The 17,266-nt window shown below is 58.5% G+C and overlaps 3 protein-coding genes across 15 annotated transcripts in view; all 3 read right to left on the bottom strand.

The window, feature by feature from the left end:
• Nucleotides 1-716: 716 nt before the first annotated feature.
• Nucleotides 717-3,029, bottom strand: OCEL1 (occludin/ELL domain containing 1). The gene is made up of 4 exons (XM_084760620.1): nucleotides 2,120-3,029; nucleotides 1,454-1,619; nucleotides 1,090-1,143; nucleotides 717-957 (listed from the first exon to the last, which is right to left on the bottom strand). The coding sequence occupies exons 1-4, from the start codon at nucleotides 2,455-2,457 to the stop codon at nucleotides 829-831; spliced, it is 687 nt and encodes a 228-aa protein (XP_084616746.1). The 5' UTR covers nucleotides 2,458-3,029; the 3' UTR covers nucleotides 717-828.
• A 147-nt stretch (nucleotides 3,030-3,176) lies between these two features.
• On the bottom strand, nucleotides 3,177-6,308 carry USE1 (unconventional SNARE in the ER 1). The gene is made up of 8 exons (XM_084760619.1): nucleotides 5,919-6,308; nucleotides 5,550-5,599; nucleotides 5,396-5,474; nucleotides 5,135-5,287; nucleotides 4,719-4,731; nucleotides 4,383-4,410; nucleotides 4,095-4,269; nucleotides 3,177-3,887 (listed from the first exon to the last, which is right to left on the bottom strand). The coding sequence occupies exons 1-8, from the start codon at nucleotides 6,051-6,053 to the stop codon at nucleotides 3,705-3,707; spliced, it is 816 nt and encodes a 271-aa protein (XP_084616745.1). The 5' UTR covers nucleotides 6,054-6,308; the 3' UTR covers nucleotides 3,177-3,704.
• Nucleotides 6,309-11,817: 5,509 nt separating this feature from the next.
• Nucleotides 11,818-17,266, bottom strand: part of MYO9B (myosin IXB) — an 84,187-nt gene continuing 78,738 nt past the window's right edge. For 9 of the 13 annotated variants that reach the window (XM_084759076.1, XM_084759081.1, XM_084759086.1 and 6 more), the window contains 9 exons: nucleotides 16,786-16,978; nucleotides 16,572-16,700; nucleotides 16,353-16,458; nucleotides 16,094-16,225; nucleotides 14,356-14,479; nucleotides 13,911-13,958; nucleotides 13,482-13,625; nucleotides 13,121-13,244; nucleotides 11,818-13,016 (listed from right to left, as the gene is read on the bottom strand). In XM_084759076.1, the coding sequence (XP_084615202.1) occupies nucleotides 12,601-13,016; nucleotides 13,121-13,244; nucleotides 13,482-13,625; nucleotides 13,911-13,958; nucleotides 14,356-14,479; nucleotides 16,094-16,225; nucleotides 16,353-16,458; nucleotides 16,572-16,700; nucleotides 16,786-16,978 (1,416 nt within the window). In that variant the 3' untranslated portion in view covers nucleotides 11,818-12,600. The remainder of the gene's footprint in view (nucleotides 13,017-13,120; nucleotides 13,245-13,481; nucleotides 13,626-13,910; nucleotides 13,959-14,355; nucleotides 14,480-16,093; nucleotides 16,226-16,352; nucleotides 16,459-16,571; nucleotides 16,701-16,785; nucleotides 16,979-17,266) is intronic. The other 4 variants (XM_084759083.1, XM_084759087.1, XM_084759079.1 and 1 more) reach the window with 3 other exon arrangements.

The raw sequence follows: 17,266 nt of genomic DNA, 5'->3' as shown, positions 1-17,266 counted from the left end.
GCTTTGAGGTTCATGGGATCAAGACCCTTTTTCAGTTTGAGTTGTTTCTTCTCTCAAGTAACACAAGCTGTTTCTAAAGTCGCTGTAAGGAGGTAGGGACAGACTTTGAAGTGGGAATTTAACTGTGTTGATGTGTGGTGATGGAAGGTAGGGGGGTGCACAGCCTAGCAATGATGGCACATGCCTTTAATCCCAGCACTCTGGAGGCAGAGGCAGGCGGATCGCTGTGAGTTCGAGGCCAGCCTGGTCTACAAAAGGAGTCTAGGAAGGCAAGGCTACACACAGAGAGACCCTGTTTCAGAAAAAAAGAAAAAGAAATGTACCAGGGAGTTAGGGGCTCTATGCTTAGCCCAGGTCCTGTGGTCATTCCTACAAAGCCCCTCTGCTGGAAGACATTTCCGTTTCCCTGGCTTTTAACTTGTACCATCTTTCCAGGACCAGAGGTAACTGGACTCCTGGCTTGCAACTGGCCTGGCTCCTATCCTCTGTGGCTCAGGGGGACACACAGCCTGTGCAACACCGACCCCAGGCCAGGTCAGGGAAAGTGAGGTCCTCTGTGGTGTGGAGGGGACCAGGGTGTCCTCAGGTGCAGCCCCTGCGGATAGGCCCCAAACACTGCCTCTCCCCGACCCCCACCCCGTGTCCCCATCACACACAGAAACGATTAGTCTGGGAGGAACAGGCTCACCCTGTAGCCCAGGCAGCTGCACACAGTAGGCGTCTAATCCATGTTTATTCTCTGGGATCTTCCACAGGTTTCTCTTCCCCTGGAGCAACTGGAGTGTGGCTCCTCGTGGGAGGAGGAGCCAGCCACCATCTGCACGACACTTAGAAGTACACAGACTCCTCGCTGCCGCTGTCCCCTTGGTCATCAAATTTTCGGATCTGGGCCTTGAGGTGCCTCAGTTTACCCTTCAGGTATCGGCAGCGAGCTTCCTTATCTAGGAAGCCAGGATCCTAGGGGAACGAGAGATGAGGAAGTCCTCCTTGCACTCTGGCCTTAGGCCCTCAAGCTCTCATTACAGGGCCCACCCTCAGGGCAGCGCCAGACTGCGGCGACAACGCTGTGGCCCAGGAGTCGCCACTCACCGACCGCTTCTTCTCAAACTCCCTCCTGACGCGAGCGGCCAAGTGAGCCTCCTTCTGAAAAGGGGAAGAGAGGAGGGGACTGAGAAGGGCGAAGGGGGGGGGGGAGGCGGGGCCCGGGGAGGTGAACTGGGGGGCGGGGAGCTGGAGATGAGCTAGGGCACAAGGGTGGGGGGCTGGGAGCACGGGGGAGCTGGGGGGCACGGAGGTGAGCTAGGGCACGGGGGTGGCGAGGAGACGGGGGCACGAGGGAGTAGGGGCTGGGGCACAGAGGGATGCTAGGGGGCGGGGAGCTGCGGGAACAGGGGGTGGGGCACAGAGGGGGGTGGGGCACAGAGGGGTGCTGGGGCCCCCCTCCGGAGCTGACCTGGGTTCGCGGCCGAGGCAGCGACTGCAGTAGGGCCTCTAGCTGCCCGAGCCTGGCCTGCGCCGCCCCCACCTCCCGCTGCAGCTCCGAGAACTCGGAGAACTGGTCCTGGAACACGGCGGCATAGCGGCTGCGCTCCCGGCCGCTGCGCACTGGCGGGTACTTACTGCCGGGTTGGAAGGGATCGGTGCGTAAGCGGAACGAAATCTGCCTTCCACCCCATCGTGGCAATCGCTTCTCTTTGCCAAGTTGGAACCGCAACCCAAAATACCGTCTCCCCCCACCCCCACTGCCTAACTTCATAAACCCTCAAGCCTCACTGTCCTTTCCTGGGTTCCAGACACTAAAAAGCATGGAGGGGCGTGGTGGCGCACGCACGCCTGTAATCCCAGCACTTGGGAGGCAGAGGCAGGTGGATCTCTGTGAGTTCGAGGCCAGCCTGGTCTACAAAGTGAGTCCAGGACAGCCAGGGCTACGCAGAGAATCCCTGTCTCGAAAAACCAAAAAGAAAAGAAAGAAAGAAAAAATGGAAAAGGAAACCGAAAACCAAAAACGCGGGCATGTGACTCTAGGAGCCTGAGGCCGGAGGATCATGATTTTAGAGGCTATCTTGGGGTACACGGCCAGACCAGGTCTTACAACAAAAAGCCACAAGGGGGCACTCACAGCTCGTAGTCGGGCACTGGGTTGGGGCGAGGTGCCAGGTCCCCAGGAGGCCTGTCTGGCTGCAGCGGAGCCTGGGTGCGCAGCTCGTCCGCAAACACGATCCTTCGGGTCCTCGTGCGGAGCTCCCGGGACCCGGGCGGGCACTGCGGCGGGCGGGCGCGGGGCTCGGGGCCGGGCGGGCGGGGCTGCCCGCGCTCCCGGGCAGGCATGCGCGGGGCGGCGGCGCTCGGGCGACCCCCGGCGGCGGGGCGCGAATTGCAAGTAGCGTCGCGGCCGGGGCGCTTGGACCGGCCGGCCGGAGGACCGCGCCTGGAGGCGGGGCTTGCGGGTATTTGCATACGCGTGCGCGGTTGGCTGCCCGCGCAACCCAGGCTCCGCCCCTTGTCGACGGACCCCGGAAAAGGCGCCGTGGCGTCACCGCGCCGTCATTTGCATGGCCCCGCCCAGGGCCAGACGTCACGGCCACCCCGGGCCCGGCGACCCCCGCGCGTCCGCAGCGGTGCGGGTCAGTCGCGGCCCCGCGCAGCCCGCAGCCCCCGCCCTCCTGTGAGTCACCCGTCCACGCCGCTCGGTGTCACCTGCCCCGGAGCTGCGGCTGGCCCTGCCGCCGGGATCGCAGCCGTGCAGGAACTGCGAGCGGGCGGGCGCTCGCCCGGGGCTGGCTCCGTGGGTGGGCGGGGCCTGCGGCCAGGGCTCCCCGCCCGCCCCTTCACGCCCCAGTGCGCCTGTTGGGAAGTCCAGGTTTTTACCAAGTTGACTTGGTTTAGTTGCCCAGTATACACACGTCTCCCCTAAACCTGATGCTCCCCTTCGCTGGGCTGGCTGATCTGCCTCCCTCGCCTAGCACCGGGATCACAGGCTCCTGCTCCCCACCCTGGCATTTTAGGTGGGGACTGGAGATTGGAACCCACATTTGCAACTTGGGCAACAAGTACTGTTACTCTGAGTCATTTCCCTGTCCGTTCCCTACAAAGTGTAGACTTTTATTATGTTATTATATTGGGTGTGTGCATATGAGTGCAGTTGACCACAGAGGACTGAGGCGTCAGGCTCCCTGGAGCTGGGGTTACAGTAAATATATTATTTATTATTAAATACGGCATTTCAGGCTGCAGAGATGGCTCAGAGGTTAAGATGCCTGCCTGCGCTTTCAAAGGTCCCAGGTTCAATTCCCAGCAAGCACATGGTGGCTCACAACCATCTATGAGATCTGGTGCCGTCTTCTTGTGTGTAGGTGTACATGCATGCAGAACACTGTTTACATAATAATAAATCTTTTTTAAAAGTCTTTCAAAATAAAAATAATATAGCTTTTCATCTGCTTTTTGTCCCTTATTCTTACTGCATTTTATTTTGTTTGTGCTCTGGGGTGGAACTCCAGTTGCCCGGCTTCGTGGCAAGTGTGCCTTTACTGGCTGAACCGTCTAACAAGCCTTCCTGGTTTTGAGACCTGGTCTTGTGGTGTAGCACAGGCTGCCCTGGGACTCAGCGTCTGGAGTCCCAAGCCAACAGGCGGGGGCTGAAGGCTGCCTCCAAGGGCCACTGCCGGCGTGCGTGCACGAGCTGGCACTACAGCGGGCTTTATTTACTTCAGCCTGGGCATGATTCGGATGAACAGGATCATGCTGATGAACACGAAGCACACCACGATGAGCATGGCCCACAGCAGCCAGTTCACCGACTTCTGTGCGTGCTGCTCCAGCCGCTCCGACTCCAGCTTCAGCCTCCCCAGGTTCTGGTCGGCCATCTTGAGTGAGTGTGACAGGGTCTGTGGCAGAAGCAGGGACTCAGACCAGATGGGACCTGCCCTGCCCGGTGGTCCTGCCCGTGTGATGCTGCGTCCTCGGCCGGGTATGCCTCAGCCGCCCCCACCTCAGGCTTTACTAAATTCCCCCTCCGCCAGCAAACCAGTGGTCGCCCTGGCCTCTCCTCAGAGCTTCCTCAGCGCTGAGCAGAGGCTGCGGTGCTGCCACACCTGGTTGTCCTTCTTGATGACGCTCTGGGCGGCCAGCGTGTTGGTCCTGAGGTTGCGAGCCAGGCCGAGCATCTCCTCAGCCAGCTTCTCCTGGAGGTCCTGGTGCCTCTGGAGGACGAGGTCCAGCTCTGATGCTGACTGCTTCTCATCCACAGGGCTGGGGCCCTTCGCTCTGCTGACCCCGCATTTGTGGGTACCCAGGAGTAACAGGTGGTTATAGATACCCACGTGGCACCTTCCCGAGGATCCCGGGGCCCAGCACCTACCCTCAGTGCCCGAGATACTCACCCGCGCTTCCTCATGTCCGTCTCCATCTCTGGAAACAAAAGAGCCAAGGAAGACGGTTGGTTTCCTGTTTCTAACTCCTGACCTTGATCTGGGCCAAGTCGGCTACCCAGCATGCTGTTCTGCCACAGGGCTCCACAGAACACCTTTCCTATCCCCAAGGTCCCGGGTCCCTCTCAGTGGCCTAGCGGGGTGCTGGAGTGCTTCGTGTTGTGTCTCCTGGGGACCACGCTCTCTTTCTCTGCCTCCCCTTCAGGCGTGACTCAGAAGACCCGGGGTGACCCTCAGCAGCCAGGCAGGCGTGAGAGGCATGGGGCAGCTGGGGCAGGCACGACTCACCTCCGGATGACTCCTGTGGGAGAAGGGGAGGGCATGAGGCCGTACACTCTGATGTCTTCCCCAAATCTCTCTTTCTGCTTCAGGCTGACCCCCCCCCCCCCGGAAAGCTCTCTGAAGGCTAGTCTTTATACTTTTGTAAAGACACCCAAATTCTGCTGGGGCTTAGCCAGATGTGGCCCGCTCTCATTTTGTTTTCTTTGTTTTTTGACACTGTGTGTCCCTGGCTGTCCTGGAACTCTATCTCTGTAGACCAGGCTGGCCTCGAACTCACAGAGATCCTCCTGCCTCTGCCTCCCCTGGAGAAGCCTTCCCTGTGGACCCTCTAGGTGTCTGGTACTATTTCCATCTGTCTCTAACCTGTTGCTATCTAGAGGTTGGCCCCAGGGATGAGGGACGAGGGACAGAGGGAATCGCACCGTGCCCAGCAGCTCACTCCGCATCTCACTGGTGTAGCGCGCCCGAGACTGCAAATGTACAGTCTTGGTGGCAGGCACCCGCTCCCTGGCTGTGGTGGGCACGCGGCCAGGGGCCAGGAACTGGTTAGCGAGAGCCTTCTCAGAAGAGGAGGTCTGAGGAGACATGGGAAGGGGGAAGATGAGTCACTGGAGGTCTGTGCCCCGGTCCTGAGGACCGTGGGACCCCGACTTTGGCCCGAGGGGGTGGGAGGGCAGGCTCACCAACTTCTCGGCCTGCAGCATGCCCTTCAGAAAGTCCACCTTGCGGGAGTACTCACTGATCACTTCCGAGGCGGGTTTGCTGAAAGGCAGCAGGAGGTAGTCAACCTGCTGCTGGGGCAGCTCGGGGGGCACGTCTCCCTGCCCCCACACTCACCTCGCTTGGACTTTCAGGGCCTGCAGCATGTCTTCCAAGGCACCCACATACTGGGGGGGGGGAAATGGGGTGTCAGCCAGGCCAGGGGCCCCTGGGTGGACTGTAGAAGTCACAGCGGGGAGAGGGGTGGGGCCAGGAGAGAGGAGGAGCCGAGCGCGGGGTCGGGGCGCCGCAACCTAAAACATGGGCACTGAGAGGGCGTGGCCTGCGCTGAAGGGGTGAGGCCAGCGAGAGGAGGCGTGTGCGCCGAGGGGCGGAGCGACACTTGGACGCGCGGCGCCGGCCGGAAGGGGCGTGGCCAGCGGCCTGTGGGTCGCATCCTCGGCTTCTAGGGCTCGAGGCCTCTGCGGCGGCGTGGGATTCCCTCACCTTCTCCAGACGCCACTCGTCCGGTTCCCGTTTTGCTGCCGCCATCGTCTCGCAGCGACAGAGCAGCCTCACCAGGTTCAACTCCAGGCGCGACTTCGCCAGCGGGCGGTGACAGGCCCCTTCCGCCTGCGCCATCTTAGAAAGGGGCGGAAGTGCCTGTGCGGGGTCTTCCGGGAGATCGTCCCTCCCCTCCAGGACCTGCCCCGCTACGCTGGGGTCGGAAGTGGCGTTTTTTGTTTTTTTTAAAGCCGCAGTTTATACAAGGGTAAATCGTTCTCTTCCCAGGAGAGCATCTTTCTAAAATGGTATTGTTGCTGTTTGGCCTATTTTCGGTTTGTGAGGCAGAGTCTCTTTGTAGCCCGGTCGGGCCCGGAACCGCCGATCACGTCCGGGGAGCCCTGGTTGGAAGGACGGGCCCTCCAGCTTCGATCCCGGGTCATTGAGTTCTTGCTACGAAGCATTCCGAGCTCAGTGCGCAGGTTTCACAGCCAGGTTATGCCCTCCGTCTTCTCCTGGGCCCAGGCCTGGAGCTTCTCAGCTCGCTGGCGTGCCGGGCCGGCGCTTCCACCCCTTAGACCTGGCGGTTTCCAGCCCTGGCCGCCTGCATCCGGAGCTCTCGCCCGGGATGGAGGGAGGAGGGCGGGGAAGAGACAGTGAGTGGGCCATCAGGGCTGGGGGACGGCGGGGGGAGGGACAGAGAGGTAGCCATAGAGAGAAAAGGGTGTGTAGGGTGTGTGTGGGGGGAGTCAGGGGCCTCACACACAAACATCTACATTTTATTTGTGGTAGCGGTGGCGGGGCACGCCTTTAATTTCAGCACTCAGGACAGAGGCAAGAGAATCTCAGTTCAAGGCCAGCCTGGTGTAAAATAATGGGTTCCAGGAAAGCCAGGGCCACACAGAGAAACTCTGTCTCAAAAGAACTATTTAAATCTTTTTAATACTGGATCCCCGGGCGCTGGAGTTAGGGTGGCTATGAGGGTCATGTGCTAGGAGCTGAGCCTTGCTCCTTGTGTTTGAATGAAAATAGCCCCCATAGGAAACCATAGAGCCTGGCACTTTTAGGAGGTGTGGTCTTGTCACTATGGGATGGGCTTTGAGGACCGCCCTCCCTGGCGCCCCCCCTTCCCCCCTTCCCCCCCCCCACACACACATAGGCTTTTTTTTTTTAGCCTTGCCTGCCCTGGAACTCACTCTGTAGACCAAGCTTTGAGGCCTTAAAAACTCAAACTAAGCCGGGCGTGGTGGCGCACGCCTTTAATCCCAGCACTCGGGAGGCAGAGGCAGGCAGATCGCTGTGAGTTCGAGGTCAGCCTGGTCTACAAAGTGAGTCCAGGACAGCCAAGGCTACACAGAGAAACCCTGTCTCAAAAAAAAAAAAAAAAAAAAAAAAAAAAAAAAAACCTCAAGCTAGAAGCCAGTCGTGGTGGCGCAAGCCTGTAATCCCAGTACTCTGGGAGGCAGAGGCAGGTGGATCTACAAAGCAAGACTAGGACTGCCAAGGCTACCTAGAGAAACCCTGTCTCGAAAAACCAAAAACAAAGCCAGGAGTGGTGGCGCACGCCTTTAATCCCAGCACTCAGGAGGCAGAGGCAGGCGGATCACTGTGAGTTCGAGGCCAGCCTGGTCTACAAAGTGAGTCCAGGACAGCCAAGGCTACACAGAGAAACCCTGTCTCGAAAAACTAAAAACAAACAAATAAAAAATTACGCTAGGCCTCCTGGCTTACTCCAGTTCATTTCCTGCTGCTCCAGATGAGGCGGCCTCAGCTCCCTCTGCCTGCATACCACCATGCTCCTGCTGTGATGACGGTGGCTAAACCCCAGAACTGTGAGCCAACCCCAACTACATGTTTTCTTTTATAAGAGTTGCCGTGGTCACGGTGTCTCTTCACAGACAGTCCTCTGAAGGAACGGTAAGCTCTCCTAACCCTGAGCCAGCTCTCCAGGGCTTCTGGACACAGAGCCTCGCCGTGCAGCACCACACTGGCACCTGCACCATCGTGACCACACTGACAGAATGCCTCTCCGTTCTAAGGTGGAAGGATGCTGTGTTGTGTGTGCACACATTTTACTCTGCGTGGCTTTGGGGCTTACGCTGGCTGGAATGGAGAAAGTACAGATGTACCTACAGGAGAGCAGTGCGCGTGTGCTGCTGTGTCACACATCACAGGTCAGAGGACAGCTTGCAGGACTAGGTTCCCTCCTTCCACCACAGGGCTGGCCCTGTCTGCCACTGCTTCGACTGGCCTGGCCTTCTCCCACGCCTCAGGTCACCTGGGGTCCTGCTCACTTCAGAACATGCCCTGGAGGACGCAATTCAGGGTCCACGGTGCAGGCCCTTCCCTCCGCAGCTGTGCGGCGGCCAGGAAGAGCACTGGCAGAATAGTTAGTTGTGTGGAACTCGCCATGGACCGACCTCAGCTGTGCAGGAGGCTGGGGAAGTGTTAAGAGTGAGGGACTGTCCCTGAAAAGGACAGTGGCCTGTGTTCAAACATCTAGTAACATAAAGAGCCAGTGTAGGCCAGGGGCTGGGCCAGACTGCAGGCTTCCCTGCTGCTGCCTCTGATATCAAAAGGTAATGGTGACCCTGGAGAGATCTTGAGGGCATCCTGTTTCCCCGAGGATGCACGTTTACATCTCAGCACCTCATCCAGGGGTTGATGCTCCTTTTCTGGCCTCCACAGGCACCAGGCACATGTGGTGCACAGTCACATATATTCAGTGCAAACATCCATTACTGTGAAATAAAAATAAATCTCGGGGCTGGAGAGATAGCTCAGAGGTTAAGAGCACCATCTGCTCTTCCGAAGGTCCTGAGTTCAATTCCCAGCAACCACATGGTGGCTCACAACCACCTGTAATGAGATCTGGTGTCTTCTTGTGGTGGGCAGGCACACCTGTGGGCAGAATACTGTATAAATGATAAATAAATATTAAAAAAAATAAATCTCAGCCAGGTGCAGTGGTGGGCACACACCTGTAATCCCAGCACTCAGGAGGCAGAGGCAGGTGGATCTCTGAGTTCAAGGCCAGCCTGGTCTACAGAGTGAGTCCAGGACAGCCAGGGCTACGCAGAGAAACCCTGTCTCCGGAAAAGAAAAAAAAAACAAAAAACAAAAAATGGTAAGAGGCGATAGCACCCTTCAGGTTTGGGAGTGGGGATCTCGGGGTGATACTTGCCTTGGAGTTTTCACGGGTAGATCCCCAGGAAGAGGGGAGGCAGCTGGTGCCCAGAGAGGCGCTGTGTCAGGAAGCTAGGCAAGGTGGGTCCTGGGAGGCGAGGTGCTGGCCCTTCACCCTAGCTAGCTCTCAGCCCGACCACTCACAGGGTCCCTGCTGAAGGGCAGAGCCGGGCTCTGGAGGAACTCACCAGCCCAGCTACCCAGTGGCACCAGCTGGACCCCAAGAGGGGGCAGCAGAGAACCCCAAAAGCTGACCAAAGAGGATCTTGCTCTGGAACTGCTGCAGGCTGAGGCCTCCAAGCTTTACCATGAGCTGCAGCCACCTGTCCTGGAAGCTGGCCAGGGTGACCCAGGACTCCCAAGGCCTCCCCAACAAGTGTATCTGCTCAAACCTGACCCCAGAAGCTATTGCGTGGCTGCCTCAGGGCCCCTTGGCTTTTTTGACAGGTCAGGGTCAAGATTTTGCTATGTAGCCTTGACTGGCTTAGAACTCACTATAGATCAGGCTGGCCTCAAACTCAGAGATCTATGTGCCCCTGCCCAGTGCTGGGATTACAGGCGTGCATCACCATGTGCGGCTCTTCCCTTTTTAATCACTAAAGACTAATTTGGGGGAGGGGGAAGGGAAGGCTAGATGTAGTGAGTGGGCTAGTCCTATAAACTGAACACTGGATGGAGCCAGCCCAGTCAGTCAGGGAGCTCAGGTTCAGAGCTTCTCAAAAGATGAAGTGGATTAAAGGTGTGTGCCACCACGCCCGGCTCTAATCCCAGCACTCGGGAGGTAGAGGCAGGTGGATCGCTGTGAATTCGAGGCCAGCCTGGTCTACAAAGTGAGTCCAGGACAGCCAAGGCTACACAGAGAAACCCTGTCTCGGGGGGACAAAAAGAGACAAGAAAGACAGCAATGACATTAACTGACATTAACACACATGCTCCCAGAAAAATTATAAAAGACCTCGTTTTACCTATTAAAAGCAAGTTAAGCTGGGCATGATGGCACACCCCTTTAATCCTAGCACTCAGGGAGGCAGAGGCAGGCAGATCTCTTGAGTGCGAGGCCAGCTAACAGAAGGAGGCCGGGCAGGGTAGGGGATGGGGAGCAAGAGACAGGGCTCAAAAGACAGTGCAGAGTCCCAGTACTGCCAGCCTCACAGACGCCTGAGAAGAGGAGATACACGTTTTTGTGTTGATCCCAAGTGTGGGATGAGGAACAGACTAGTGAGAGAGAGCAGGATGTTCTTCCACTTCATGGGGGAGCTTGGATGTTGCCATCAGAAAACATCCTAGTAGAGATCTGAAGGGATATATGCCCACAACAGGAGGTGAGAGAGAGGACTCGGGATTGTTTTGGCTGCTCATCAACACTTCAAGAGACGCTCCTAGGGAAGCTTCAAGGCTCTGGGCTCTGGCTGAGGCTCTGGGTCTCAGCTGCTGTTCCAGGTTCTAGCAGCCTTGGTTGAATTGCAGGTTTGCTGAGGTCCTGCTGACTATGCCGGGAGAATCGTTCCTCAGAACTGATATCCTTAGGTTTCATTATTGTGTTCTTTAATCTTTAGGCTAGTCGGGTTATAAGGGAGGCAGGCTCATTTAATAAGTTCATAATAAAATATAATTGTTAGGAAAACAGCCTACGTGGCTGTAACCCCAGCTAAGGGGATTCAGCACCATCTTCTGTGGTCACGAGAAAGAGCGTGCACGTGTACGCGCGCGCGTGCGCACACACACACACACACACACACACACACACTGGATTAAAAGACATTTGAAAAAAGTTTCAAGGTGGCAGGAAAAGGAGCAGAGATGAGAAATGTGACCCTGTCACCAGGAGAGCACCAGACCAGAGGCTCCTGACACCTGAGGCCTGCCCAGGGGTTGCAACACCTACAGGTGACACCTACTACAACTGCAGACGCTGGCAGCCCCGGCTGCTGGTGCGTAAAGCTCAGAGCAAGAGGCCGAGAGCCTGACTGGCTAGAGCTGCAGCCGCAGCCACTTAAAACTGTTACAAACGCTATTTTCATCATGATTCCTAACAACAGCAAAATTAGTTATAAAGCATCGAGCATCTTACAGTTGGGGTCAACACACAAGGACATGTACTGAAGGGCAGTGGCACTGCGAAGGTTGGAAGCCACTGTTCTAGAGGCAGGAGCCGTTAGAGCCTGGCTCTGCAGACAGCTCTGCGCTTCGGGATGGGCCCGCCTAGCTGCCCGTGCTCAGGCATTCAGGCTTACAGGAAATGACTCATGTGGGCCTTTGGCTACACAGCCCAGGCTAGCTCTCAACTTCTGAGCCTGTTGCCTGTTACAGAAGGTTGTGAGACCCTATGTGGGTGCTGGGATCCTGCACCACCTACAAGAGTTCTTAGCCTCCCCTCCAGTCCTGGGCCCATCACTTGAGGGGGGCTGTGGGATTCCTCACTGCTCAGTAGTTTGCAGTTTCAGGGCCGCAGCTCCTTGAGGAATGGGCCCTTTTCTCTCTCCATGAAGAGCCTGACTCTGAAGCCCGAGCTAGAAAGCAGCTCCCGACTCAGCTCCCAGGTGCATCCTAGGCTAATGGCAGCTCTTCTTCAGTCCCAACTCTGGGAGGGACAACTCAGGCAGTGCTGGCTGGGTGCTCACACAAGGAGGGACAACTCAGGCAGTGCTGGCTGGGTGCTCACACAGGACTCCCCCCCGTGCCCGACCCTTCCCAGCCACAGCAGTAAGGCCACACCGACACTTCTCAAGCACTTTTATTTCACACCTCCCATGGCTTCCTTGGTCCAAGGCTGGTGGCTGTGTGTCCAGGGCAGGGGTAGAGGGCCTGAGAAGGGAGCTGGGCTTTAGAGAGCCCAGCCTGTCGCTGCAGAGGAACTTCAGGACACACGCTGCTGGCCCCTAAAGGTCCAGAGTCCCTGGCTGCTTGCATCCGACAGGGCAGGAGGCACCACTTCCGCTGCGCTCGCCAAGGCTCAGTGGGCAGAGCTGTGGGCTGCATTCAGGCTTCCTACGCCTGCCCTGTCTTCAGCCAGCAGCCATGACCCTGTGGAAAGCTCTCTGGCCAGATAGATAGCCACTGCTGGGAGGCATTCGAAGGGCAGAAGATGCCCTATTGCATCCACTGTCCACTGGTGTGGAGCGCAGCAGCTAGGCGTGGTCCACATGTCCATATCACAGGCATGGCACGCCCATGTCCAGGTTACAAAGTGGACAGAGTTAATATAAAAGCCACACGTACACGTACAAAAAGTTTGGTCCTCCATTAAGGCTGTTACGACATAAAAGTTATGTAAACGGAGAAACAGTTACTGAAGCACAAAGGGCGACTGCTGTGCAGATGGGGCCTCTGGTGACTCCTGGCCATCAGCTCCTGGCCTCCATGACACACAGAGCCAGTGCCCACCTCATCCCTCTGGGAGCCTTTCATTCTGGATCCTTCTCAGACAGTGAAGGCCAGCTCCACAGCGGGGGCACCCAGATCTGGGGTTCCAGGACGTGCAGACTGCCCACCATGGTCCTCAGCCATTGGCCTGGCCGGAGCTAGGGGGCAGGCAGTAGGTAGGGGGGTCGGAGTACCTGCGTTTGGCCCCAGGAAGTGTGGCCCCGTGGTCCAGGGGTTCCAGGGTGCCCTGCGAGGGCAGGCCAGCCCCAGGGGTGATGTATACAGAGTGCACCTGGTCCTGTCGGCGAGCGGGTGGCTCTCTGCGCCTCACTGGAACATCGGCCTCCTGGAGAGCAGGCGCCCAGCTGGTCAGGTGCAAAGGCAGGCCCGGCGGGAGCTTGATGTTGGCCGTGGGCATGACAGGGGTCCTCCGGGGTGTCTTCACTCTGACCGTGACGAAGGATGTCGGCCTTCGGCGTGGAGGGGCGGCGGCCACGGGGAGGGGGCTCGGGGTGGGCACACTGGGGCAGGGGAGAGCAGGTGCGGGGGGCCCTTGGAGAGACAGACTCCAGGTTACTGCCACGGGGGCGTGGGTGGACTCCCGCCCTGGGCGTGCCACTGTGGGAAAGGTCATCGAACATCACCTTGACACTGACCTTCCACAGCCCCCCGCGCGCCCCTCTCCTCCAGCAGGCTCTCGGTGCTGGCTGAAGTCTCGGAGTCCAGATTCTCCTCGTCAGAGCCTCGCGGGTCCAGCTCCGGCAGCCGGTATGTGATGTCCTCCCTGAGGGCGGAGCACCATATTTGAGACCATTCCCTCCAGCAGAAGATCCCCAAAGCAAGTGGTCCTGTTCCTCTGAGCCCCTCTCTCATGCCCAGCACAAGCAGTCAGTGATGCCCTTGGCATCTGGGCCTCCAACCCCGCAACCAGCTTGGCCTCAATGCAGGTCCAGAATGTTCCTGCCTAGAGCACCTGCCCAGACTGGGGAGCGTTAGAGAGAATGGGGTGCATGACACTTGCTTCTCTTCTTTGATGGACTGGATCCGCTCCATGAGAATCTCCTTTTCCCGGTCCTCATCGCCGCCTGCTGCCTCCTCGGGGAGCGCCCCCAGCTCCTCCAGGTTGCTGTCCTGTACCACTGGGGTCCTGGGGCTTTTGGTCTAAAACACAGAAGAGTCTGGTCTGACTCAGAGCTGGAGGGCAGAGCTCAGGGCGTGGGCGGCGACCAGTGCTTGGGTGAAGGGAGGGGCTGCGGATCCAGGTTAGTAGTGATTTGTGAGGTAGAGCCCCCCTCTAGCGCTCTGTGCCTGGTGCTGTCAGGAATCTAGTGGGGACCAGGGACCAGCATGCACTTCCACGATGTTAGGACATGCTCTGTGCTATGGCCAAGACTACCCAGTGTGCACCTGGAGACATGCAGCTCGGCCCACGCAATGCGTACATACCCGGACCCCCTCATAGGGAGACGAAAACCCCAGTTTGAGAGGCCATGGCTAGGGGAGAGATAACACAGGTGAACAGGTGTGCTGAGCCTGCCACACAGGCACGAGCAGGACCAGGCCAGCTGGCAGCAGGCTGAAAACCCACCAGCGCCCACAGGAGCCAGGACCTGCCCCTCCCACAGCACCAGCACAGGGAAGTCCCTGTGCGCTGCGTTCAGGCAAGAACTACCCACCACCCCCCCCCACCACCCCACCCAGGGACAGCCTGTATCTTGCTAAGTGGGCAGCCTTCTGGTGAAGGCAGGGCTCTTGCCCCACCTGGGCCTCCACAGGCTCCTGCCCACACTGCCCATTTCCAAGTCGGGAATGGGGGAACCGCCCCATTGCCCAGGAGGCGGGGCTTAAACCCCTCCGCAGCCAGGGGAGGCCAGCAGGCGGCAGCACTCACAGTGTTGTGCCGCAGCAGGGAGAGCCTGCGGGACGCGATGCTCTCCGCCGCCTCCAGCTGGTTGATTTCCTCCATCTTCACTTTGTACTTCCTCGTCTGTTCTTTGATGAGCATCTCCACACACCTGTGCACGAAGTTGGTCGGTTCCTGTCCAGTGGCTGGGGAGGGCAGTCCCACAAAGCCAGCAGGGCCTGGGCCGAGGCCAGGACTCTTGTGACCCTAGGCGGCTCACTTTGCCTTTCTGACCCCGTGACTCCCATCCCTTGTCGCTGACAGCACCCAGGATGGAGGTAAAAGGCTAGTGCAGGTGGGGAGCAGAGCTCTAGCAGCAGCAGGGGGACTACTCTAACTCCAGGGCAGGGCTGGGCCGCCTGCCCGGCAGCTCTACCCCCATAGAGCCTATCTGACAGTGAGTACCAGGGACTCAGCTCAGACCTGACAGAGGACAAAGGGGAGCCTTCAGGCCGTCAGGGGTCACAGGGCAGACCCCCTGTTATGACCAGAGTGCTGAGGACATGGGAAACTAGTCTGCCCCACCTCCCAGTGGCTTTAGGCTCCTTTCTCACCTACCTTTGGTGGCCAGGAGCATGGCTGGGGACCACAGAAAGCTCCCCTTACGCCTTACCCCGAGAAAGCGGCCAAAGCTGACAGGCCATAAAAAGGTCCTCTCCTGAAAGGTTTTAATTTTTTCATGGGTGACGGTGAGAGAGGAGGTGTGGAGTATGGCACCTACATCCTCATGCGTCAAGCTAAAGCTCCACACAGGGCCACACCGCCGCCCTTCTGAAGGCTCCCGGCGTGCGAGTGCGAACGGCAGGACGGAAGCTGCTTCCTGGCTGTCCCTCCCCATGGGGCTGGGGAGTCTGTTCTCTTGAATGCTTCTCAAGGGACCCAGAACAAGGTCTTCCCTGAACAGGGAGACATGAGTCTGTGCTCTCCCTGTAGGGAGCACCACCTGTACGCTGCCAGCATTGTGGTGGGTTCTGGAACCCCAGTTTCACTCACCTCAAATTCACCTTTTACTAAATACTAGGTTTTAGTTAAAATGGTATTACAGCACATGCTGAGCAGGCCTGCTGGGGCGTGTGGAGCCTGCTTCCAACACTAGCATCACAGAAAAGGAAGGTGTGCGTGCGTGCATGCATGCGAGCGTGTGTTGGGAAGTTGAGGGAAGGCTGCTGAAGAAACCTAAGGAGCCACCAGAAAGATGGCTCAGGGGTTAAGGCTCCAAATCTGATGCCAAAGTCATCAGGTGGCGTTCCACAAAGACCTACATGGAAGGAAGTTATCCTCTGACCTCCAATAAGCACTATGGTGTATGTGGCCTCCCCCATAAGATATTAATTAAAAAAGGAACTTAATGATCCTGATCCCCCACCCAGGCAAGCCACGGTCACCAGCAATCTCCTTTGGGCTTATTCTTTAAGCAGCCTTTTCTTTGCGTGGGGGGGGGGGGTTTGAGACAGGGTTTCTCTGTGTAGACTTAACTGTCCTAGACTCATTTTGCAGACCAGGCTGGCCTCAAACTCACAGAAATCCACCTGCCTTTGCCTCCCGAGTGCTGAGATCAAAGGTGTGTGCCACCTCGCCCAGCTGCAGCCATGGTTTTGAGTGAGCTTTCTTTGATTCTGGAGACAGCCCTGCTCTGTGGCTAGCCTGCAACTCCAGATTCTCCTGCCTCAGTCTCCTCACTGTGAGGATACAGGACATTGCAGCCAGCTGGGGCCAGGTGACTCACGTGGTAATCTTCAGCACATCCTTCATGCTGGTCAGGGGGTCGGAGTTATCAGGGCAGCGCAGCAGGCAGGGCGCGAAGATGATGGCCAGAGCTCCCGGAGACATGCGGTTCACATCCTCAAGCAGGGCCACCCTGCAGAGTCAACAGTTAGGTGGCGCCCGACTCTGACCCCAACGCCAGGCTCACGGACCACAGGGCACAGCTGCTCAGCTCCGGGGGGGGGGGGGGGGGGGCGGTGGGGGGGGTGTGGGGCACTTGCTTGACAAGGTGGAAGATGAGCCGCTCCAGGGAGGTGTGGTTGGCCTCGGGCAGGTGGTCCAGGACCGCATAGATGGCAGCCAGCTGCTCCTGCTTCTCTGGCAGCTCTGGGGACACCGGGGCTGTCAGTCCTGGGTGGCGCCCGAGGGGAGACAAACCCAGCCCAAACCGCAGGCCCCAGCAGGACATGCCCAGGCCTCACCCCTCCTTCATGGCTCACCAACAGCCCTGAGGAAGTCCCCGTACTGCGCAAAGGTCATGAGTGGCTCAGGCAGCTCCCGCAGCCACTGCTTCAGGACACCGGTGATGGCGTGGATGGGGAAGTCCTCCAGCTTCACTGCGGCGGGGTCTGCGGGGCAGGGCACGTGCGTGAGCGGTGTATGTGCGGCACTGGCCAGCAGGGCGCGGCCGAGGCACAAGCTCGCGGTGCCCACCTGTCTGCAGTGCCTGGCGCAGTTCCCGCGTCCGGTTGGCAGCGCCTGATTTGCGGTAGAGGCCCTCGGTGTACAGGCCGTGCATCTCTACGTGCTCCAGAAGCTTCTCCAGCACAATGGGCACGGAGGCCTTGTCACTGGTCAGGCTGTCCACACACACCCCAAAGTGGCCTGGCTCGGCCCCTGGCTCACCCTACAGTGCGAGGTGGGGAGTCAGGCCTGGGTGCCCAGTCTCCTCCCATCCCTTCCACACGTGTTGTCCTTGAAGGGATGCCCGGGAGGGGCCACTTGCTCCATGTGGCACCACAGGCTGGGTGGCCCTTCCTGGGGAGATGGCACCCTAAGCCCCCTGCAAGAAGTGGATTCTGATTCTTGTGACAGGAACACGGGACCCCACACTCTGGCGCCCAGCTGAGGGCTCCCTCTGCATGCCCAGGGCTCCTCTGCAGGGGTCAGGCTCTGGCTGCGGCCTCAGCACTGG

Source organism: Acomys minous (genome assembly GCF_964271855.1).
Source record: "Acomys minous genome assembly, chromosome: 15".
NCBI classification, from domain to species: Eukaryota; Metazoa; Chordata; class Mammalia; order Rodentia; family Muridae; genus Acomys; species Acomys minous.
This window is presented reverse-complemented; position numbering and strand designations above follow the sequence as displayed.